The sequence below is a fragment of the Scleropages formosus genome, chromosome 9 (assembly GCF_900964775.1).
Source record: "Scleropages formosus chromosome 9, fSclFor1.1, whole genome shotgun sequence".
In the NCBI taxonomy this organism is placed as follows: Eukaryota; Metazoa; Chordata; class Actinopteri; order Osteoglossiformes; family Osteoglossidae; genus Scleropages; species Scleropages formosus.
Genome location: NC_041814.1, coordinates 22,248,813 through 22,272,810, shown reverse-complemented (window position 1 = coordinate 22,272,810; position 23,998 = coordinate 22,248,813). Strand labels below are relative to the sequence as shown.

General features: G+C 44.6%; 1 protein-coding gene across 1 annotated transcript; it reads right to left on the bottom strand.

Annotated features, from left to right (window-relative positions):
• Window positions 1-545: 545 nt before the first annotated feature.
• dap (death-associated protein) lies at window positions 546-23,302 on the bottom strand. The gene is made up of 4 exons (XM_018753821.2): window positions 23,092-23,302; window positions 20,673-20,769; window positions 4,161-4,203; window positions 546-984 (listed from the first exon to the last, which is right to left on the bottom strand). Exons 1-4 carry the CDS (start codon window positions 23,144-23,146, stop codon window positions 865-867), a joined length of 315 nt encoding a protein of 104 aa, XP_018609337.1. The 5' UTR covers window positions 23,147-23,302; the 3' UTR covers window positions 546-864.
• Between the last annotated feature and the right edge of the window lie 696 nt (window positions 23,303-23,998).

Sequence of the window (23,998 nt, the reverse complement as noted above, 5' to 3'; positions counted from 1 at the left end):
AGTGCCAATACCATGCGAAGCCCCAGGTCTGAACATCTGGACAGGCACACCTGAACAGCATGTCTCACATGGACAGAGAACTAGCAGATTGCAGCAGGAAACACAGCTGGCACAATATGTGGAGACCAGACCTCATGCCATGAATTCACACCCCACCCAGTACAGGGAGTGGCCAGAGTCACTGGCCAGCTTTACACCTGACTGCAATCTAAGTGCCCTGTATTCTCACAAGAAGGAGGGCAGGTAACATAGTGGTTAGAGTATCATTTTGTACTCAAAGGACTCAGGTTTAAATCCCACCTCCTGCTGTAGGTACTAACCCTGCCTTGTTCCAGTAAAAATCACACAGCTGTATAAACCAGCATTAGGCAGCTAAACGTTGCAAGTTACTTTGGGGAAAAGGGTCAGGGAAATTACCCGCTTGTCCCATTTCAATGACTTCAAGTCAAAAACAAAATGTGCAGACATTTATTTTAAATTTTATTCCAACACCAGAAATAAAGGACAACCACACTTTCTTCATTTGAATAAAATATCTCAGCTGTCAAAAACATACAATTTGCACAATTAATGAAAAATGGGGGGGGGAAATCTTGGGTAAACCCAATGTTTCTTCCATTTATGGCAAATTTTCTTTGTTCAAACCCAAATTTTGAATTGTGATATAGTGCTCACAGGAGTTCGAGAGGAAAGGAAAGCTGGTCAGTTTCTCTCATGAGAACTCGTAGCTCCTGGTACTGGACAAGATGTAGATCGGACAGATAGAATGGAATGCTGGACGGTTGCCTTGGTAACCTGAGTGCCGACGGGCGACTGGTGTGGTCCTGGTCCTCTCTTGGTGGCAACGGCACCACCGCCGGTCGCTCACTTGCGGGGCTGGTGGATGTGCTGGTTGATGTGGTGGGGAGGAGGCAGCTTCTCCACCGAGGGTTGGGGCTTCTGGTGGGCCACCTGGGCGGCGGCTGGAGTGAAGTCCTTGTCGCCCTGGAACCAGAGACACAAAGGACATGTTCAGAGCCACTGAGGTTCATATGAACCTTCTCATTGCTAATGATGAAGAACAACCATCAGATGATCTATGATCATTTCAGCAACAAGAGCCCAAATTCCAAAACAATGTAATTTATTTCATCCTTCATTCTGACTGACGGTTGACGGTTAGCTTTTAAAACCCTACAGGCCATGTGCTCGCACCCTTAATCTGTCACACCTGAGAGTGCCATCAAAACAGCAAGAAGAGTGGAATGTGGAGAGTGTAGCCATTTCATCATAGGTGTGTGTGACTTCAGTCTCAATCACCCTACAGTTATTTGCACTAATTAATTTACAGCATCTTTTTTAAAAAAAAAAAAAAAGAATCGAAAATGGAAAAATTACATGGATGTTCTGTTTCTCATGTCCCCAGAGGTACTTCAAATACACCAGAACAAAACAAATCAATGGTGAGGGAGGTGAACTGAGGACATGTCACATCTGTAAATTCTGCTGAAACCTTTACACATCATCCTCCAGCTGTTTTTCTGCTAAGTACCTGTCGGAGAGGTGAATGTGGACAGTGAGGTCTCCACACCTCCCAGCTCCATCTCAGGAAGGTCACACTCCAAAGCCGTCAGTTCGGATGCACAGCCCTCTCGAGGGGGGGTCCTCCAAGGGTACCCAACAGCCCCGCAGTTAGCCTGGCTGAGGCAAACCATAACTGACCACACAAAACCCCCTGTAACATAAGATGAATCAACACAACCTTGCGAAGAGGGCCTCCCGAGAGGGACTCGACCTCAACACACGCGTTGGGAAGAGCCTGGATTTCTCAGAAAGAGGGCAAAACGCAGGCCTTAATCTTCAATTAGACCATCCATCGTATCACAGTTTTTTTTTTTTTTTTTTTAAAAAAGACCTGCTGTTTATAGGAAGGTACTAATCCAGATTAGACTCGGGTTCATCCTAAAAATAACTGTTTAACTGGATTTTTCCCCTGAAAAACACACATTCAGCTATATGCTGAGTTTGGAGGTGTGTTCTGAGTGCGTTCAGAGAGACCTTATGGGAAACAGGCCCTCCGTGTTGACAGTGCAGGAGTGGGACATACAGGGAATTAAGTGAAGGGCCATCCAGCACTACACTGATCCCTATATTTAGACATAGGAGGGAAAAGAAAATGCAGTTTGCCTTCACTCGGAGGTGAAAGCTGGCACTGCTTGAAGGACCAGCGCTCGCCAGTTGGGTGGGTAAACTGTGTGTGGTCCACGTCAGCACAGAGCACGTTTAAACCGGCAGATCCCTGCGGTCAATCTGACTAAGAGGAGATTAAGGTCAGTTGCGGCTAGAAATGGGAGCAGCTGCCTCGACCGGGGGAAGTGAGTGACACATGGGGGGGATCACATGGCTTCAGCGGGAAGGACTCTCTCCCACAACAGCAGGGTGGAAAAACAACAGAAGTAGCAGAAGAGAAGTGTAGCATCACACACTAACCCTAAATACATGACACACCTGAAGACAAGGAATTTCAATGTGTAGAAAAGGGTGCGACGGAGCTCAGGAAAACCGATCCCGTATGCTGTAGTCGTACACAGTATTAAAATTACATAGAGATTTGTCCCTGGTATGACTGGATTATTAATACTATAGCAAACCATTGATTATGAAATTATATGGCATTTCAATATTACACCAATGAACACTGCACTAAATCGAGGTTAGTGGTCCAACAAAGCAAAGAACAGTGACTTATCTCCATGTTCCATGTCTTCTACTCAAGGCCTTTGCTCCATAGAAGGTGGGGCATCGAGGTGAACGCTTCCCAGCCTTACCCTTGTTTCACATTTGTGTATTTTACTGCCTGCTGTGATTTGAAATAAAACATCCTCTGACCCACACAGGTGTGCAAATGTACTATTCTTCAGTATCTGGGGCCCTGACATTCTTCCAGGTGATGCTCAACCACATAAAAGCACTTTGAGAGCTCAGAGAGCTCACATCAGCACCCAGTATACACACACACACACACACACACACACACACACACACACACACACACACACACACACACACCTGCCCTGACTGTGCTCACTGTCCCACTGTGTGTTCACTGCACTCCTGGAATGAGCGATGAGGTGTAGCTCGTTCATGTATCTCTCCTCCGCCGCTCTCCAGTGCAATGAACGGTGACCAGGCTCGGTGTAACACACCCCACCCGAAACGTGCGTGCTTCCTCCCACCTTTCCCACACACCTCCCGTGTTCACCGGCAGGACTGACTGATGGTCTCGAACCTGGTCGGCTAGCTGTGGGGCCCTGTCTGCTTGCTGCAGCTGGCGGCTCTTTTCAAAGCCCGCACTTCCTCCCAGCAGGCCAAGCACCACCAGGCAGTACCGGCAGCACTGTGCAGTCTGCCAAAGAACATCTTCATCCATGCTGGACTCAATAGAGTCACTGGCTGGTCTCCCACACCCATCAAAAGTTTAAAAGTAGTTTTTGGAACAAACTTGAGAATTCATAATAAGCATCTGAAACCATATTTTATAAATATCACATCACTATAGGAACCATCTAGTGTTCACTGATCTCTTTGAGTAGTTTTAATAATTACACTGTGAACCCAGTATGATGTGGGATCACTCATAATGCAGTGTAAACTTTGACCCTGTCAGCTGTCACTAAAATGCAGTAAAACAAAAACTTGCTTATAACGCTGTCAGAAATCCTGGACCCCAACACTTGCATTATAGTGGGTGTACAGTACCGCACAGCTCATAGGATAGTGGTTGAGGCTGCTGCCTTTGGACCTAAAGGTTGCAGGTTCAAATCCAACCTCCAGCTGTAGTACCCTTGAGCAAGGTACTTACCCTAAACTGCTCCAGTAAAATTACCCACCTGTACAAATGAGTGAGTAATTGTAGACAGATCAACATTTTAAGTCGCTTTGGAGAAAAACATCAGCTAAATAAATGTAAATGGATTTTCACCCATCATTATTAAAATATTATAAGATTATCAACATCTTTAACAAAGCCATGGAGGTAAAGTACTTTACATAGGGACACTGCAGGGCTCTTTCCTGGGACTTAAACCAGTAAACTTCAGGTTTATAGACCCATGGCCTTAACTACAATGTCCACAAGAACAGAAAATAACAGACACAGCAGAGAAAAAGAAGCATCTTACCCTCGTCACCACTCCTGAGACGATTACGGGCACCTTCGGGGGACTGGAAAAGAGAAGAGGGACAGTTCAGATGTGATGCTCAGCAGGTTTCAGGAAGGAGGCCTATGGAAACCACTGTTTCAGCTGAGGAGCCGGATGATCTCGCACACCTTGGCAGGCGAGCTTTAATACGGCTGTCTTAAATTAGCCCTCATGACTGTGTCGAGGCCCATTTACCTTAACCGTTCTCCAGTATTGGTAACGGCATCCACTTAATCAGCAGCTTGTGAGAAAATCCTACCGCCACACATCTCGTTACTTGGAACGCAATGCCGAACCCGAAGGAGACGCACGAGAGAGATGTTGGTCCGCACATCAAAAAAATCTCAAATGTTTCAATGATCCAATTAAATGTGGACTAAATGGATTTCAGCCATACAATGGCGATTTAAAAATTTGATTCGTTTTGGAAGTTATTCAGGCTTTTCTGTGCATTATTCTGCAACTGAAAATCTACTACTGGTCTCTTATTGCAAAGATTACATTGCAAATACATATCTGTGATGTAACAATGGAATTTACTACAATTTCTGGAGGCTAGACACTCTGTCTGATCAAACAGGACATCTGCCCCATGACTGGCCCTCTGCCATATGGTTTCCTTCCGTTTCTTGACAGCATTTTGCCCTGGAATCAACACACACCTCGTATAGGAAAGGAATCCACACAAGGCAGTTTGATCTGGTCCCAGAATGGAGAAAAAAAAACCCCACAAATGACTGAGGGACAATAAAAATAAAAAAGGGAACTTTCAAATGAAATAAAAACCACCAAAGCATGAAATGTCCAGCAATGGCAATAAAAGGCGTTCGCTGAGCAACAGTAAGAGTTACACCCGTGTCAGTGCAGTGCAGAGAGGCATCTGCCCAGGTTCACACCACCGCAAATTGCAACCAGATGGAAGTTAAAACATGGTAAAATAAGTGAGGACATGGGGGGGGGGAGACACAAACAATACACACGGTGGACTCCATGCAATGCGGGATCACTTATGACAAAGGTCAAGGGTCCGACGCCTGTCAGTCATCACATGCGGTTTAACGTGGACTCACTTACTAAAGTGGTGAAATACCTTGGACTCAAATGTACATATTATATTGTAGTGTATCTGCTGAAAAGTAGAGATCTTATCACATGCCACTGGACACAAACCCAGTGCAAGTTCTCACACTAGTGCCCTTAAAGCACCTCCTACCTCTGATGTGGTTCGGACGCAGTGGACCGAAGTCTGAGAAAGGAAATCTGAGGGCTGTTGAGCGAAGCACATTTTTCCAGGAAACCAACAGATTAATTCAGAGGGTGACAGAATTAATGCCACCGCACTGCAAAGTACCATTGGGCCAGAGCCTGAGGCAAACATTACTCTCCCTCTGTAAATAACTAACTGAGCTGACCAGGACATCGCTGGTCCTGCTAAACCGTTCACTGACCATTGTGTAAACTGCCATTCATGTGCAAAATGTGAAACATCTGCTCCTAATCTTATTACAGCTACATCATTTCCATTAACCGCTCCACGCTGTCTTCCTGTATGAGACTGCAAGAAAGGAGGAAAAGCTTAATGGATTCTTTTGGTCAGACTTGGCAGTAATTTCTCATCGAACATTATTCTCGTCTTCCCTCGGAAAACCCGAGGAAAACGTGTCACGATGGTCTGATGACAACACGCAAGCAAACCTCTTCCAGGATGGTAGAATAGAAGGCTCTTTGCGACAGCACTGGCTATAAATCATGGTTAAGGGCTGCCATTCTTGACGCAAAATACTGCTATAAAAAGCACTGTGAAATCACACACAAGTACCGCCCCGAAACTCACAGAAAGTCTACACTCAGCAATGCAGGAATTGGCTCATTAAACATGTGTCTTTTCCTATGAAACATAAGGGCAGAAACCCCAGAAAGAACAATTCACATACTAGAAGCACTCTTTTTAGTAAGTATAATTCAAATGTCTGGGACTGAGAAGGATCACTTTAGAGAAGAAGGGGAAAAAACTGTAACCCAACACTGAAACACTGTTTAATTGCTAAATATGTAATTTGTGATCAAATTACTAAAAATTTACAAATGTGTAAACTTCAAACAAAAATGTATATTGTTAGATAACTAATTAAATAAAATACTGTGAAAAGCAGCATTTCAACAAGAAAAGTTAAGAAGTGAAAACCACCTATTTCCCATCCTGACCTGAAAAATCACTGCACTACACAACCCCTGCAGCCCAACACACCTTGGTCATATATCTCTGCCAATTCTCTGCAGCGCTGTCACAATCCTGTTGTGCTATCTCAGATGCTTAGCCAGGGATAAACGTGTATTTGCACAATTTTTTTTTTTTTTTTTTTTTTACTTTATTTTGGAACTGAACACAAATATAGGTTTTTTTGGAGGGAAATCTATCACTGAACACCTGGACTTGACACATGACACTCTTGCGCAACAATCAATTGTGAGAAAAGTTGAAGAAAGATGGCAGCATTTAATTCTTCAATCAAAGATGGGAAATGAGAGAACAAGCTCATCCAAGGCATTGTCAGATGAGTCAATCAACATCAACTTCCAAAACCTTCCAGTACTTTCTTCTCATAGTAAGAGAAAGTGTACATCAAGATCTCATTAACCCTGGATCACAAAGTGGCAGCCTCTAAACCCAAGGTTTTCTTTGAATAACTGGATTTTTTCCGTCACCCATGACTTCTAATACTGTACAAAGGGCAGCTTCTTGAGACTGCGGCAGCTGTAACCAATGGTAGCCTAACGATTGCCCTGAAAATGCATTTACATCCGTGCTAAGTTTCACTGGTTTCTTCTAAAATATAATCATTCTCACATACATACACATTCTCACTCACTGTTGATATCTCATGGCCTTGAAATCCACCCTTGACAGACTTTCTTCTTCAAAACCCACATCTCAAAGTTCAAGTGCTGCAAGCCCTCAGGTTATGTACTTTTGACTAGTCCTTTGAATTACTAAAAAAAGTAAACGATACACTTTTAAAGGATTCAACTTTAAAAAAATCTTGTTTATGATGTAGCAACTCAAATAGAACATGAATTTTGCTTACACAGAAATTCACAAATCATCTCTTGAAGCCTGTTATCAGTTTTGCACATCTAATGTAACTTAAATTAGCCTTTCACTGAAGGTTATTATGAGCATTATACATTACTCATATGCTCTTATAAACTCTTACCAAAAACAACATTTTTATGACAGAGTTAAAATAACACACCACAACACCGTTCCCGAAAACATTAATCAAATAAATTAGAATAATGCAAATTTATTCATTTAGCTCACACTCTCCCCCAATGTGACTTTTTGACAATGTTTCACAAAATAATTTCCAGGTTCACAAATCAAAGAACTTATTTCTCAGAGACCTCAGTTCTCCTTCATAAGTTACAACACATGTCCATGAATTGTAGTCTTCGCCTAAAATATCAGGTTAATGTTTGCTTAGAAGGAATCATTTTGAAAATTTAAAGCTGATTTGATCATAAGTGAATGGTGGAGTTCCCCAGGGCTTAGTTCATCGACCAATTGATTTTTCAGCAAGCAGTTGCCAACATGGTCCTCTTCCAATTTTTGCTGGCTACACATCATGCCAAAATGCCAAACTGTATAAAACATTAAGAGCAGTAATTAAAATTATTGACTGGGAAAGTAAATAAAATAAAGCTCACACCGAAACTGCATTTAAAGAAAGCTAGAGTACCCATTCCATTAATTTATTTAGTCAATTAATTACTTTTAATATCTAAAATTTCATTTTGGTTTGTACTATTGTAATAACTATTTTGTTTTATATTCCTGAAAGGATTCTGTGACAATTGCATGGAGAGGTCTTACATGAATTAAAATTTGACTGTAAGCAGGTAGAAGCATGACTGGATCTCTAAGGACAACACACACTCAGTGCTGATCATTCAGGCAAAATCCTACAAAATTTAGTGCACTGAAGCATAAACTATTAAGTGTTTATTTTCCCTGTCAAACTCGTTCTAAATAAACTGTCAATCCCCAGTGGGCAGTGGAACATTTTATATCTGCTCCAGTGGCACTGCAGATTTTCCAGCTTCATCAGCTTTTGAAATGAGGTGTCATAGACAATATTTATTTTGATAAACACAAGAGTGAATCAAATAAAGAAAAATATGACAAGGAATGGCAACACAGCGGGGCTAGGAGATAAACATAGATAAGGGATTAAAAAAATTGAGCGTATAGCAGTTTTTCCCATCTGCAAAAAAACAAACCCTCTCATATTCAATAGCCTTAATTATGATGAAGATGACATGTTTTGGTAATGTGATGCCTAATAAGGAGAATATATCGGTACAGCACAAGGCGACTGCCGCTAGTTAAGTCTACATAAGTGATGCTTGTAAAAAATGGTGTGGAAGGAGTTGGACTGTGAGAGATTACTCACGTTAACCAAGCACAGTTGGACAGCGAGCCAGTCTTGCCAAAATGCTTTGCATTCTCGGCTGAAACGCACTAGTGTGCCAACACAGCGGGTGATGCAAACCCAATTAGAACCCATCTGATGTAAGTGTGCTAATTGAAAAAGTCCAGTTTCATCGTGTAGCATGTCGTTGCGCTTGCTGGAATGCTGGATCTGTTAGTAACACAGCATACAGCTGAGGACACCTCGATTATCCCATAAGACACAGTATTTCATGCAGACGTTAACATAAAAAAACCATAAACCAGACATTTTCTACAATAATATAGTGCCCCTTTTCATGAGTTTGTAAGTTATTCTTAATTATAGTGATTAAACCCAATAAAAAGAACATCATTTTACTACAACATTAATGATCAGATGTTTAACCTAAGCTATACACAAACTGCATGACAACTGGACTTGATAAAACAACACCGGCTTTTGCGTATTTTACTGAGATGGATTTCAGAGTATCAGCACGTCTCACGGCAATGCTACAGCGTTCTCTTACTGAGGAACAAAACAGGCCCAAAGAGAGCTCTATGAAGCCCTGCTGGTGGGATTAAGAAGCGAGCAACTCTGCCGACAGAAACCGTCTCTCTCGGCGTCATTACTGTTTAATGAGAAGCAAAAACTTGTATTAGCGCCAGAAACGAGGGCCGCAAATCCTGAAAGGTGCAGATGGGTGGGGGGAGCATTGAAATTCGTCACTTTTCATAACGCCAGGCAAATCTGAGAATGAGAGAAAGCGAGCGCGGAGGACAAAGCGGAGTTAGGAGTGCGGTAAATGCCGCTACGTCAGGCACTGATTGCTACAATTCGCTGCTTCCACAGCGCAACTACAAAACAAAACACGAGCATCCTTCAAATCAGTAGCCTGATTTAATTACTCATTTAATTTTAATAAAACAGTCCCACCCCCAACCTCCATAAACACCGGTAGAGCTGCTCACAGCCATAATAAAAAATTAACCCTATTAAAGGTTATTTGATTTGCATATCAGACACAATAACCTAAAGTAAGTAAAGCACATCATATTTTTACCCTTATTGCCATGTAAGCATGTAGGCACTTACTGAAGAAACTGAGATTAACATCAAACATCATAAAAACTGGATGCGGGATTCCAGTCTGAAATCCTGATATAAGATTCTACATCTTTACAGGATTATTTGATGTACCACATGCTCTAAATCTGTTTGGGTATTTATTAACTGAAAGGGTCCCCGCTACGCCGTGATCAAAGTCACTGCATAGTTCAACATTGAGACCAAATCCGTATATCTGTCTGCATACAAGGGATGAAACGATTCACCTTTACACAGTGAAACAGCAAACATTAATGTTGTTTTGATTAACACTGTTTGACTGAGACTGCACTATAAATACAGTACCACCTCTGAGAGAACGACCACGTTGAGAGTGAAGTTGAAAGAGCCGGTTCGTGCGTTTAGGGCGACTCCTGCGCCACAGCCCTCGCCACTGGGACGCGATCCAAACGCCAGGTCCCGCTGCCCAAGGAGCGAAGGCGGGCGTCGCCAGGGTAGCCGGTGGCACGGCCACAAGGGGGCAGCAGCGGTGCACCACACTGTGCCACACGCAGAACCGGGCCGAGTCGCTCGTGTTCTCCGAGGACTTGGGCTGCTGGGGGCTTCGCAGAGACACAAAGAAATATTTCACAGCGCAAATAAAGCGCGATTGAGACCGTACAACGGCAACATTACCTCCCTGAAAGTTCAAACCTTTGCACGTCATCTGTATGGACCCATTTCTGCACTTATACAGATTGTTAGCAAAAGAACAGAGATTAACTGACAACGGAGAGTCGACACGTATCCGTTAGCAAAGCTGAAGCCTAAACTGGTGTCCCTCATGCAGTGTTTAAAGATGGCTATTGCTGTAGAGCGCGTCGTCTGTTTGGGCTACGAAAAGCGCGAGCTGGTCAGATGATTACAAGGCTGCTGGGTCAAGACAGGGCTAGTTTGCTCTTGGCTTCTTGGGAAGGCACAAGGGAGCTCTAGCTGAAGCACAAGAGCACAACAATGGGTTTTATCGTGGCCCTGAACCTGTGGGCCAACCTCTGGAGAACAGTTAGTTTGTGGCAATTAGCACTAGCATCTTAGTGTTGGCAGGGTGGCGTCTCCATGGCAACAGCACTGTGAAGCTTTCATGTGCAGTCGGGTCGGAAGATTCAGAAGTGATGCTCGGGGAACCTACAAAAAAAAAAAGAAAAAACATCTCCACAGCTGTGGAGTGGTCTAATCAGAGCCAAATTGGAATCGAGCAGCAGCGGTGCAGCCGGGACACGCTCGTCGGGAGCGCGCCAAGGGCCACGTGGCCGACTGGATTATCGACGGCAACGACATCCGAGTCTCCTTCCCCGCGGCGACCATCACGCTTGTATGAACACGCAACACCTCCATGCCACATACAGGTTATCAGATCTAGAGGAAAAGGATGTTCTTTCTGTCCTGCCCTTGGTACACATGGCTCTGACTGCGAGTCCTGCCTATCTGGAGATCATGCAGATCCAAGGCAAAATTCACCTTTACGCCACTTGAAACTAATGTGAAACACACACCTTTAGACCATCTGCAGAAAATCTGAATGGAACAATAACTCCCCTGCACTAGTATCTTGGGAAATGATCACACCCTCACATTTAACAAACAAGACTTTCTTATGTGTGAACACAGTACAGTATATTAAATACTGGACACCCCAGCAATGCAACAATGGCCTCAGCCACTAAGCAGCACAGTGGTGGTGCCTCACAGCCCCCAAGCCGTGGGGTTGGACATGGGTTCAAATCAGCTCAGTCAATCCAGAGTCTGTCTCTTCTCCCCATGTTTGTGTGGTTTTCCTCCCACGGTCCAAAGAGAGTTGTTTCAGGTGAACTGGTGATTCTAAGTTGTCCGTATTGCGAGCGCATGTAGCGTCCAAGTCTCTCCTTCTGTTGATGCAGTGCACTAATTGTAATTTTCCCTGAGACGTGCATCGCTTTGGAGAAAAGCGTCTGCTAAATCGATGAACGTAAACGTACTCATCCATTGAGTATCCTAGCACCCTACGCTTGTGGATTGACTCTGCAATGCTGCAATCCTCCCTAGGACCATTGGTCATCAATCGTGAGCGAGTGGCCTTAACCAGCGCGATTAAACAAACAAAAAAAAAAAAATCTCAAGAGTTCACACAGAACATTAGAACACCCCCATCTTCCCTACCTGGCCTTTGGAAATTAGAGATACTGCTCCCTGGGCTTCATGCCCCCAGACGATGATGTGCACCCTCCCCTCTGTAGCGGGGCTCACTGTTAGTCTCAGCAGCACTGACAGCATCACAGCCCAGTGTGACCACAGCCCCCCAGAGCCCCAGGGACCCCCCCATCCCAGCACCCGACAGGGCTGTCATGGCTCTCTTACCGAAAAACAACCGTTCAAAAATTCATAAGCAACATACAGTATATTACTAGACGGCGCATATGAGGAATGACAGGCACATGTGACACATCCTGTGCAACTGAAATTCAGCTCAGGTTTACGGGAAACACTAAAGAAGAAGCACTTTACCATTTAATTATTTACAACTACTACCACCTTTAAAGCTCAAAATCCATTACCAAAATAAGCAGCTCATCATTACTTGTACGGCGAAACAACTCATTTGTTTCTTCACCAGGGAAAGATGAACCCTTGAGGAGCATGAAACATGTGCGATGCAGATGTAAATCACCACAGCCGCACCGTACTGTACAAAGAGCGCTAAAGGGTTCAAGATATTGTCTTGTCACTCCTTGGATGATCAAAGACAAATCAAAACACTTCCCGAATCCGGATGCAACCGCACGACTTCAAAAGCAAACGGAAGAATTACGTTCTCCTCAAGCCGGGTGCGAGCCGTGCTGAATGTGAAAGAGGTCTTCTTCTAGAATCTCGTCGCGCTCTTCCCCTCTCCCCCCGTCTCGACTCACATTAGAAGAGACGGCGGACAGCATGCTAATTATTTATTCATTCAGCTAAGCAGTTCCTTTGAAAAATTTCTGTAAATTAAAATTGAAAGAAAAAGCAACAGTCCTACAGCATCATTAAATAATTGCACCCTGGCTTCAAACTGAAACCTTATACTAGGTAGCAGGTGGAGCAGTGGTTAAAGTCACTGTCCTGCACTTGAAGGAGCTGGCATCAAATCTTGCTCCTGCTGTAGTACCTTTAATCTAGGTACTTACCCTGAATTGGCAGAGTAAAAATAGCCCAGATGTATAAATTGGTGAATCACTGGAAGCAACTTAACATTATCACTTTGCAGAGAAGCAACAGAAAAATGAATAAATACTAACAAAAAGTAGTTATTAACTTAAAATAACCCTTTGTGTGTGTGTGTGTGTGTGTGTGGCTACCCTATGACGGACTAGAATCAATACCAGCGTGTACCACTCCCTCCTTAGCGTTGCACCCAGTGATTCTGGGATAGGCTCCAGTTCACCAGGACCCTGCTCAGGCTAAGCAGGTACTGGATGGATGGCTTTTCCTTAATGTTCCCACTGCACACTGTATGTATATTGTAGCCATGGCAACATCCTGCAGCAGCTGAAGGCTTGCAGGTGACACCGGAGTCACGGAAGTGTCACCTGACCCTAACAACATCAGTCCAGGCGCGACGGGGACAGCGAGATGACCGCCACCGCCGTGGTCTGCCAGGGCCCCATCCCCGTGACGGACACGCCGACGGTCCGTGCCCTGGGGACGCCGTCGCCACTCCTCACCTCTGCTACCTCTGTTAGCGGGGGTGCCAACGGCCCCCGCCCCCTCCAGCACGCTGCGGTCCTCCCGGCCCCCCGTTCCGTTTTCAAATCGAATCCGCCTGAAAAAGCCAAATCGCGTCTGACAGGCTGTCTCCAGACAATCCCGCCTCACTTGCTGCAGCAAATGTGCAATTTTTCCAGCAGCCACCTGCGCTCTGCTCCCGGCGAGTCTTCGCCAGGCGGGAGGCGGGGGGTTCGGAGGAGGACACACCCAGGGCACGGCACCAACGCTCCGGGTCACTCGGCACACGATCCTCTTCCGCACCGATCGGATCGTCGCCCCGACAAAGAGGCCCTCGCAGGGATGACAGCACATGCTACGTTGTCACCGCTGGTCTTCTGGAAGCCACACTGACAGGCTCATCCTACCCCAACACACACACACAGACAGAGTAAACTGCGTAGTTTGGCAAATTGCAGCACAGGAAACCCCTGCAGGGGCCAGGCCTCACGTAACACGCAGAATGTAACGGGGAAAACATGACAGACGTGCGGCTTGGCTGCCGCCGCTCACACACGCTGCATCGGAACTGTCAGATCGACGCACCTCGTCATAACGGCTGTTTTACGAGAAACACGGAGGGCTTTGCGCCCAAAACGCTCTCAGTTATGCTTACTTGTGAGCCTTTGACTTTCGACAACTTCCTAATGCTGGGGACAGCAGTTAGGCCTGTCACCTTGAAGGGCTGCTTACAGCGACACATGTGTAGTACAAAGAGATGCCTGGTACAGCCACTTTTAATACTTAAACATCACCTAGCGGGCTCAACGGGGCGATGCCCTTGTACCGTTTCCTGTCGCCCACTTCTTCAACCGTAATTGCTCTTTCTCTCACTCGCTCTTCTCATTCGTTGTGTTTATGACCCAAGTACTTTTAACCCATTATTTACGCCTACAATCCCATTTACTCAGATTTTTTTGTCAAACCATGACATCAAAACCTGTCACACGTTCTATACCCTGTTTACGTGATACCACGAGTAAAGCGCGCATGGACACCGATGAGGCACCTAGCCGAAATGCATCCGTGTTTTATGCAAATTAGGTTTGTTGTTCTAAGTTTAAGCGCACTGCCCCCTTTTATCTGTAAACAGAGCAACGGAAGGATCCGGGTTCAAGTCCCTTTGCCTGACTGTAGAATCCTTGATCAAGGTACGTACCCTTTATTGATAGAGAAGAAATCACCCAGCTCAATAAATGGGTAAGTCACTGTAAATGAAGAAATGTGCCTGCTAAATAAATAAATGTAAAGGGATCAGCTGAATAAAATAATACATAAAATTAACCCACTGCCAGGACCAAAGCGCAGAGCACATTTTTTCTGCCGGGGAGGAATGGAGGAGTACACCTGCAATCTGCCCTTCGCGTGCACTGCTGACTCACAGCTACCCACCGGGAAGCGCGGGGAGGTGAGGCTTTTGTGGCGAGAGCTTCCCCCAGTGCCAGCTCCACTGAGAACCTCACTTACACAAAAGCCCGTGCTGTATTCGAGAAGCAGTTGTGAGAACATCTGCAAATGAATGACCGAATTCAGGAAAAAAACGGGAGCGCATGAAAGCCGCAGATTAAACCAGCATTTCATCCGACACGCTCGACTCGTGACAGAATTCCGTCAGCCTCTTGTCGATAAAGACCATTTATGCTAAAAGTGAGCAGGTACTTAGCCGTGTTAAATACCCGCACCTTTTCAAAAGCTGAAAATCACAGAGGCTGTATCTGATCAATTTACTCATAAAATACTTGTTCGTTCCCCTCCTATGTGAAGGCCCGTCTATCGAGCCTATCTGAGACTCGTCCAGCTCTGACCGACAAACCGGACTCAATGACCCCGAGTGCCTGCAAGACAAAACCTGCACAACACCAACCCTCCCAACGCTTCCAGCTTCTTTACACACTGCAGTGCAGGTGAGCCATGGCACGGGTGTGTGTGTGTGTGTGTGTGTGTGTGTGTGTGTGTGTGTGTGTGTGTGTGTGTGTGTGTGTGTGTGTGTGTGTCCGTCCCCGGTCTACCAGCTGCTGTGAACACACTGGCAGGACCTGCTCCTCCTTACAGGTAAGAAGGAAACAATGCTCATCGCCAGTGCAGGTTATCTGAAGTTACCTTCAGTTCCACTCTGTTTCCAAAGTTCCTTGCCAAAAGATAATGTCTGTGACATAGGAGATCACAAACCGATCAGACTAAGATATCTTTCAAGTGTCCTATTTATCCCCACACTGCTGCTGTACTTTGCGAACACAGACAACTATGCAAATGGATGCTAGCACACGATAGGTAAATTACTACAATTAGCTCACAGATGTGATCAGAGGTAAATACATTAAATCCATAATGGGAGCCAAGCATAAATATAAGCTTAATAATACAGATACCCTTCAATTTATTTATGGGTGAGATTCAGTAATAGTCTGGGATACAGCCCTAAAAAATGAAAAATGCTATATAAGACATTTTTATTTTAAAGTTTCTATTTTTCAATCTGCATTAAGACCAAAACTAACTTACTCAACAATGACTAAAAATAAGAAATGCAATCTCCACAAACTCCTGTTCAGTGCCAGCTCTGGACTTATTCGTGTCATAAAGGTGTGCATGGGTGTCTTTCACTGCCATGCATTGGCTGGCTGAGGAATAACATGCAGCATTTGCTCCCTACAATTAAAATTTTTCAAAATCACGTAAGTTAAGAAAAAGCAACAAGAAATAAACAAAATTTAAAATGCACCTCTAAAAATCTGTCTGTAAGTCAACCTTCAGTAATGCAAGGATCCAGTATGGTTAAAAATGCACACATAACTGAACAACTAGGTATATTTCATTGCAATTTTTTTTTTACAGAGCTGAAGAAGCAAATAAGTTAATTATTTTATTCATCTGCTCCATGTTGAAATGTTTGTACCCACATGGTAGGGACTTAATAATGGCTGTAAAACAATTCGGAAGACATAGACAATAGGTGTCTCACACCTGCTGTTCACCCCAATGGTGAAAGTGAGATGGAACAACAACAGGGTTGCAACACCTGTGCTGCTAGACTCCCTGCAGACAATTCTTTCAAACCCAACCTGTGACTCATCTGTCAAAGCGCGTGGCGAGCATCGTGAGTAGCGAAGAGTCCTGCGTCACGAGCAAACTGACTGTGCCAGGCGTTAATCCGAGGTGCTCATCTCAGTGCCACCTGAGCCGTGGGCAACGCTCCCCCCCGGAGTCTTCTGCGGGCTCGAGCTCGATTATGAGAAATGAGTCATCCTTGGGGTTACGCTGGGGAGTCGGAGGTCTGCTGCACAGAGACAGAGGAAGGACATGCAGACTTGGAGCCTGTCAAGAGCACGCGTTTCAAAATGAGGAAATACCCGCGAACACGGCGGCACCGTAAAATCTCAGCCTGACCTCAAATTAACATATTAAAAAGAATCCTCCTTATCTTCGTGCCTCATTTTCGCTGCCCAAAAGAAGAGAGAAGCCTGTTGCTGCGTTTCTCAAAATACAAAACAATGCCTCACTCAGGGACCCCAACTTCCTTCACCTACGGAAAAAAATTCCAACAAACAACAGACGGGACCTGATTTGCATTTCAAACTGTCTGGTGTGAAATCCGGACAATCTTTTCTTGCTACTCGGAGGAATTAAATAAATAATAAAGGCAGCTAAACCATGATCTAAGAGCTGCTTAGGTAATGATATCGGGGCTTTTATCAGCCTCGGAGAGCCATTCTGTCCATTCAAAGATAAGGGCTCGAGGTTGAACGCGTCTCTCCCGCAGACTTGGACTAGCACCGGGTCCCGGAGGGGCTACAAATGGAAACCTCCTGTGGAAACCGTGTCTTCCCCCTGAGAGCAGCTACACCGTCATGGATTCTTGGCGGATATGAGGTCATTTCAAGGGCATTTACTATTATTCTGGGAAGACAGCTTATGTATTAGATAAGGTACAGGTTTTTTTTTAAAAAAAAGTGTAAGCACACTTACTGGACGCTAGTTTTTGGTTCACAAGACATTTGGTCAATGAGTTAGAACTGGAAACGGACCACCAAGTTTTCCCAGAGACGCGGGATACTGGTGGGTTGATGTGATTTCTCTCTTCGGTCCAGTTCATCCAGTCCAAGCACTGACCAGGCTGCATGCACCTTCCACTGGTACACTTTGATGTAGCGTTACGGTAAAAAGCCATCGAACAAGGTTGACGCACAGCGACCACTCTTGCGGTTTCCAAGGTGAAGGGCGGTACGGAAGTGGTTTATCACTGCCGTTTTTCACACAAGTCTTTGGGCTGTGGGAGGAAACCCAAGGTGAACATGCTCAGAACATGCAAACTATATACAGAGGCTGAGTGAGGTTCAAACCCCAGATTCAAAACCACAGCCTAGGTGCTGCAAGACACCAGCGCTTCCCACTGAGCCACTGTGCCACTTTATTGCCACAAAATGGAAAAGGAAAAAAAAAAAAGAAAACAGCCATCGCACAGGAGGCATGCAAACGATTTCACTTAAAAACCTCACGGGAAAATAAACAAAGAACTAAAATGGACGAAGACTGCATTTTTCATCTTTTTCTTTTAACCTTTTCTATTTTTCTCCAATTATCTAGCGTGCATGTGGTCCAGATCAGCTCCACTGCGACTGCAGGCTCTTAGAGGAGCTATCATAGCTCACTGTCAGCTACGGTGCGCGGTGACTGATTTATCCATCCCGTGTTGTCGTCGCACAGTCGGGCTGCGCAGCCACTTTACGAAATAACAGCATTATATAGCCGAGTGCTCCTGCCCACAGCGAATGGCATTTTAAAGGGCGCGGAATAACAGCGGCGCTGCCAAATATTATACCGTTACTTCCTGACTGAACTCTGTGGCACATCCCACCCAGTCACTTCCCGTACGCGTAAGAGAAACCTTCAAGGCTGCAAATCTAACACAGTGGAACAATCGGGTTCTTTCAAAATGATGTCCAGAGAAAAGTGACTCTGCTAGTTTCCCTTCTCAACTACAAGGTTTGCGACAGCCGCTAAAACATCCGTGAAGCGGGGAGCAGCCAGAGGCCTGACCGAGTAGCGCACAGGGCGTGCGGTTGGTGCGGTGACTTGGCACACGGGGGCACTCCAAAACTCACGAGTTCATCCCTCCAAGAGGTCCTGGTTCAGGGTTTGGTGGGAACTGCTCACCTGTGGTTCATGGTTCCGCTTTTTATATATGTATATATATTAAAAAAAAACCAGCTAAGCAAACAAATGACTAGAAAAAACTGCTACGCTACCTCCTGCACGAGAGCCACAGCCTTTGGACTTGAAGGTTACAGGTTTCGGTCCTACCTCCTGCTGTAGTAGCCTTGAGCAACGTAGTTATCCTGAATTGCTCCAGTAAAAAACGACCAAGCTGCATAAACGGGTAAATGACTGCGCGTATCTTTGGAGACGAGTGCCAGCTAAATGACACATGTAAATGTTACAAAAAATAAAGAAAATCTATGGAATAATCCAGAAATAACGCAGGTGTGCTGGGCTTCGAAAACATGCAACGGTGCTCTGCGGTCGGAGGAATGACACATCAACCCATCTACAGTGAGAAAACTGAAAAATCTTGGGGTTATTTTTGTATGGCAAGTGCGATTTATGTGTCACCTGTCGCCTAACATGCTTTCTGACATCAGAACATATGTCTGCTGGAAGAATCAGTCAGACAAATTACACGATTGAGGCATTTCTGCAGAACAGAAATAACAGGAAGCTGCAGGGCTCACTGACTGACTGACTTCTTATTACAGAGTTTAAGTGACTGGTGCACACAAAATTCTAACGTGCACACGCCAACATCCCAGTTCTACTGGGCTGAAAATACCCCGGTCACAGGACACTCTCTTTCCAGTTACCTTTAATCATAAACAAACAACACACACGGTACGTGAGGTTATTTTACGTGCGTTTACTTACTTTAGATGTGTGTTTATGCGCACACATGTTGTATGAGTAGAGATGTTGTGAGCTGTATGGTGCCACAACCAAAGTGAATTTCCCTCTGGGATTAATGAAGTTTCATTCATTCATCCGTTCATTCACTCATACGCAGTACAAAACAGTTCCTCGAGACCAAAAATCAGTCTGTAACTCCAAAGTCACTTCTACTCTCCAAGTCACAAGCAATAAAAAGGTTACGGTGAGACATCCTTCGATATATCTGATAGTCACATTCTGTGAAAATCTAAGAAAGAGTGATAAAAATAAAAAAAATTTAAAAAATGACTTAATATTTTACCAGCGGGGTGCGGTGGCGCAGTGGGTTGGACCGCAGTCCTGCTCTCCCGTGGGTCTGGGGTTCGAGTCCTGCTTGGGGTGCCTTGCGACGGACTGGCGTCCCGTCCTGGGTGTGTCCCCTCCCCCTCTGGCCTTTCGCCCTGTGTTACCGGGTAGGCTCCGTGACCCCGTATGGGACAAGCGGTTCTGAAAATGTGTGTGTGTGTGTATTTTACCATTTTATGAATTGATATATAATATAAAACTAGTTTAAAATGACTGAAAATAAAAAATAAGCACGTGCACCACATCACCAGACACGAGTTGTAAGCACCGGGGAAGAGCACCGAGGAAATCCCGCAGTCCTGCTCCGCTTGGATAGACTTTGCTGGAATCTACGAGGACGCTTTCGCTTTCGTTCTGCTCCAACCAGAAACTCGAAAAATATTTAAGTGAAGACAAAGCTGTTGTAACCGACCAACCAACCAAGAGAAGAGCGTCGATATCTTCAAAGGGTTGGAACTCTTCCATCCATAACCAGCATCGTGGCTCTCGATGCTGCTGAAAAATTGTAATGTGTCTGTTTGTCAATGGAAACTTTAAGTTTTCATCTTCCTCCCCTTCGCTGTTTCACATGTGGGGTGAAAACACATACATTTCAATAAAGCTACAATATGTAGGGCAGCGGGTAGCCAGCCTGGTGAGAGGTGTCCCCTCCTTCAACTCCTGCTCTGGCTGTAATACTCTCAGTCAAGGTATTTACCCTGAAATCGCACAGTCAGGATACCTTGCCGGGTATAAATGGACAAACCATTGTAAAGTGAAGCATGTAACAAACAGAGATATCAGCTAAATAAAAGTTAATGGAAAAAAAAAACATCTTTTAACGGTCTGTACGATCCTGTGCAGGCTAAACGGACACGGGGAAGTGAACGTGGGAGGATGCCCAGTGTGTGTCAGCGGGGTGTGGTCCTTGGGGACTCTGCGCATCCCTTACCTGCTGGTCTCATACTCTTTGCTGTCCTTGTCTTTGTCCTGCACTGGCTCCCCAGCAGTCTGGTGCTTCTGGACTATCCTCATGCCGCCCGCCTTCACTATCACAGGAAACACGATGCGCTCATCATTCTGCTCACAGTTAGGGTTTGTTCAAGGGTTACAAACAAGTACATTTTGTTTCTGGAAAAGTCACGTTAAAGCGTAAGCGCGGAGGCTGTTTCTCAGTGACTCAGCTCAAGCGCTGTTACTACGCACTGCTCTGTACACTGCGACACACATTTCAACACATGGTCACCAGAGTGTAAAACAGAGTCATTTAGCACACCCAATATAACCCACACTAAACCATATTAACAATCCAATATTATCCATACTAATTCATATCAAAACACCCAATATTATCCATATCATACTTAATTTAAACTTAACTTATACTGCAAAAATATTTGCATTGTTTGTGCACCCTGCTGCGAGTCTTTCTTCTATTTGTCTATGTTGTGTCTGCACATCTCTGTATCAGCCGCTGTACGCAACTGAATTTCAACCCGGGATCAATAAATATCTTATCTTAGACTAATTTATATTAACGCAGCCAGTATTAGCCATACTAATTCATATTAACATTCCCAGTATTATCCATACTAATTCATGTTAACACAGTTAATATCATCCAGTCTAATTAATTAATAATGTTAATACTGATTAAATAATTGATTAAATAACAGCGGCCATAGATATGCATGGCACAGCAGACTCATCACTGCAACAAAAGCTGTATAGATATTTTCTGGTTTTTATATGGTCATTTTAAGGTTGTATCACAGTTTTAAAAAATTGCGCTGTATGTGCATTACATTTTTATTACAGTTCCGTGACAGTTGTATGACGGCTGTGCTGTGTTTGCCGAATATAAATCTAAATGTTTGTGACATGGCTGTACAAGCTCTACTGTAGTCAATATTTGCCTTATGGGCCTATGGTTGAGTTTGTGTTATGGCAGAATTATTTTAATATTAAGGCTGTGTAATACTAACACTGTTGGTCATACTACAGTAGCATTGTTATATTCTCATGGTTGTGTTACAACTGTATTGCACTCACACTTATTTCATTTCAGTGATGCTTTTCTCCAAAGTTACAGTGTTAACCTACCTACAATTATTTACCCACTTATACAGCTGGGTAATTTTACTGGAGTAATTCAGGGTAAGTACCTTGCTTAAGGGTACCACAGCTAGAGGTAAGGATTGAACCTACAACCTTTGGGTCCAAAGGCAGCAGCGCTGTCCCCTATTACTGAGTGACACACAGAGAGAGAGTGTGTGTGTGTGTGTTGCACTGATGTATGGATGAGTGACCCATTGTGAGTAGTGTATCTAGCAGTGTGAGTCTTTGGGTGCTCTGGTTTCCTCCCACAGTCCAAAGACATGCTGTTCAGGTTCACCCATAGTGAGAGTGACAGTGTGTTCCACTGATGTATGGATGAGTGACCCATTGATTGTAAGTAGTGTACCTAGCAGTGTAAGTCACCACGGTGAATAAGGTGTGTGGGCTGATAACACTACATAGAGTTCATTGGAAGTCACTCTGGAGAAAAATGTCTGTTAAGTAAATAAAATGTAAATATTACTCTGTTGTCTTTGTTCTGTGACTGTGTTTTGAACGTACACAGGTTGTGTTCTGCTACTACTGTTACTTACTGTGGAACTTCTTGTGGCAAAGAGAGGTTCGTCCACGTACCTCCCTAAGGTTTTTTTTACCTCGTTCCTTGCTTTCATTAGAACTCATGTAACTGACTGTGTACAACTCTGTAATTTACTATCATTTTACGATCGTCATTCACCACATGACATGATTTAGGCGGCAGTGCATTAAATTTGGCAGCATAGTCATTATTACCTTCTTCTATCGGGGGGGAAAAAAGGACAGACCGCGCGTTAAACATGACAAGGAAGCAAAGCTCCGACATGATGGCGATTCAGCAGTTTCTCGTGGTTAAGTTTGAGTTTTACAGTATAACTGTACACTGTACAGTTAGCGACGAAGCTAACAGCACAAGAGAAGACCTCTGGACTTGGCTAGCTTAGCTACACATTAACACATGAGATTAACACACACACACACACACACACACACACACACACAGAAAGAGTAGCCTAGGCTAGAGCACACGGCCGCGTTCAGCCCCCGAGTCTGAATACTGACTGGATGGGCAACGGCAGGCAGACCCCACGTAGCAGGTCCATCCAGCCGGTCCATACAGATTGCGATCGGTGGGCAGCCAGACTCTCAGTGAGGCACACACACACACAGCTAGCCCGCTAGCCCGGCAACAAGCACAAAATAAATCACTCCGAAAAGCCAGGCGCCTTCCTGATTTCACTGAGCACACACAACCGACTCGGGCTGCCACACAGTACCGGCGGGGAGGTGTCCGCCTTTCGTCTCGGGCTTTTCTTTCGGTGGCGAAGACATGCTTCGAGCGGCAACGTTTGCACCTCTAACTGATTTATGACGGAGAGTCTCTCTATCGCCTGCGCAGACTGTGCAGAGCACTTCTGTCCACTTGGTCAACGTGGCTTTTCCCTTCCCTCTGTTTGGCAACACTCCCTGCGTGATGACGTCACCAGGCACGCCGGGCAGCGTCCGACGTGTGGGCGGAGCTCCCGTGCAACGGGAGTACGTCGCTCTTCCGCTCTGGAGGCGTTAAAATATGCCGTGTTAATTTATTGTAAACGAGTTCATGTTACTTTGAGAGTTTTGTCTCTATCTCGAATCTCAAAGGTTAAGAACACATGATCATACTGTCAAAAATAATTATTTATGATTTTAAAGAATAAATGTCTATAATATACGACAGTAAGCATGTTTTGTTGATTATGAGTGCAACTAATATAAACTTAAGCCTGTAATTTTTTGCACATATGATATAAACTTGTCATATATACAGCTGTTCACTTTGGAGCTCTTAGTTAAACACAGAAGTCACTACCTGGATAAATAAATAGCTATTCACTCACTGCCAGTGGGGAGGCATTTATGGTGGTGACAGACCAGTTTATCATCCTGCTGCTGGACATTGCATGCATCGTTAAGATAAAGTAATTCTAGCCAATAATTAAACAGCCTCCTCTAAGCAGCTCACCTGTCAAAAGCAGCAAAGCACGTGACACATTATATAAATCAGGACCCTCAGGATACAAGCACGTTCAGGAACCTTGTTGAAGCCGAACCCAAAAGGCAAATTAGAATTTTCAAACACATGAGTTCAAGTCATATTGCATCCATGTTTAAATATACAAGCTTAAAGAAGGTCGGATAAGAGCA

What these genes read in the sequence shown, in the direction of transcription:
- dap (XM_018753821.2), bottom strand. Translation starts at nt 23,146, where the DNA reads ATGTCTTCGCCACCGAAAGAAAAGCCCGAGACGAAAGGCGGACACCTC. An exon ending in AGGCGGACACCTCCCCGCCG is followed by an intron (nt 20,770 to 23,091) that starts GTACTGTGTGGC and finishes TTCCTGTGATAG; the next exon opens with TGAAGGCGGGCGGCATGAGG. An exon ending in TCTCAGGAGTGGTGACGAGG is followed by an intron (nt 985 to 4,160) that starts GTAAGATGCTTC and finishes CTCTGGTTCCAG; the next exon opens with GGCGACAAGGACTTCACTCC.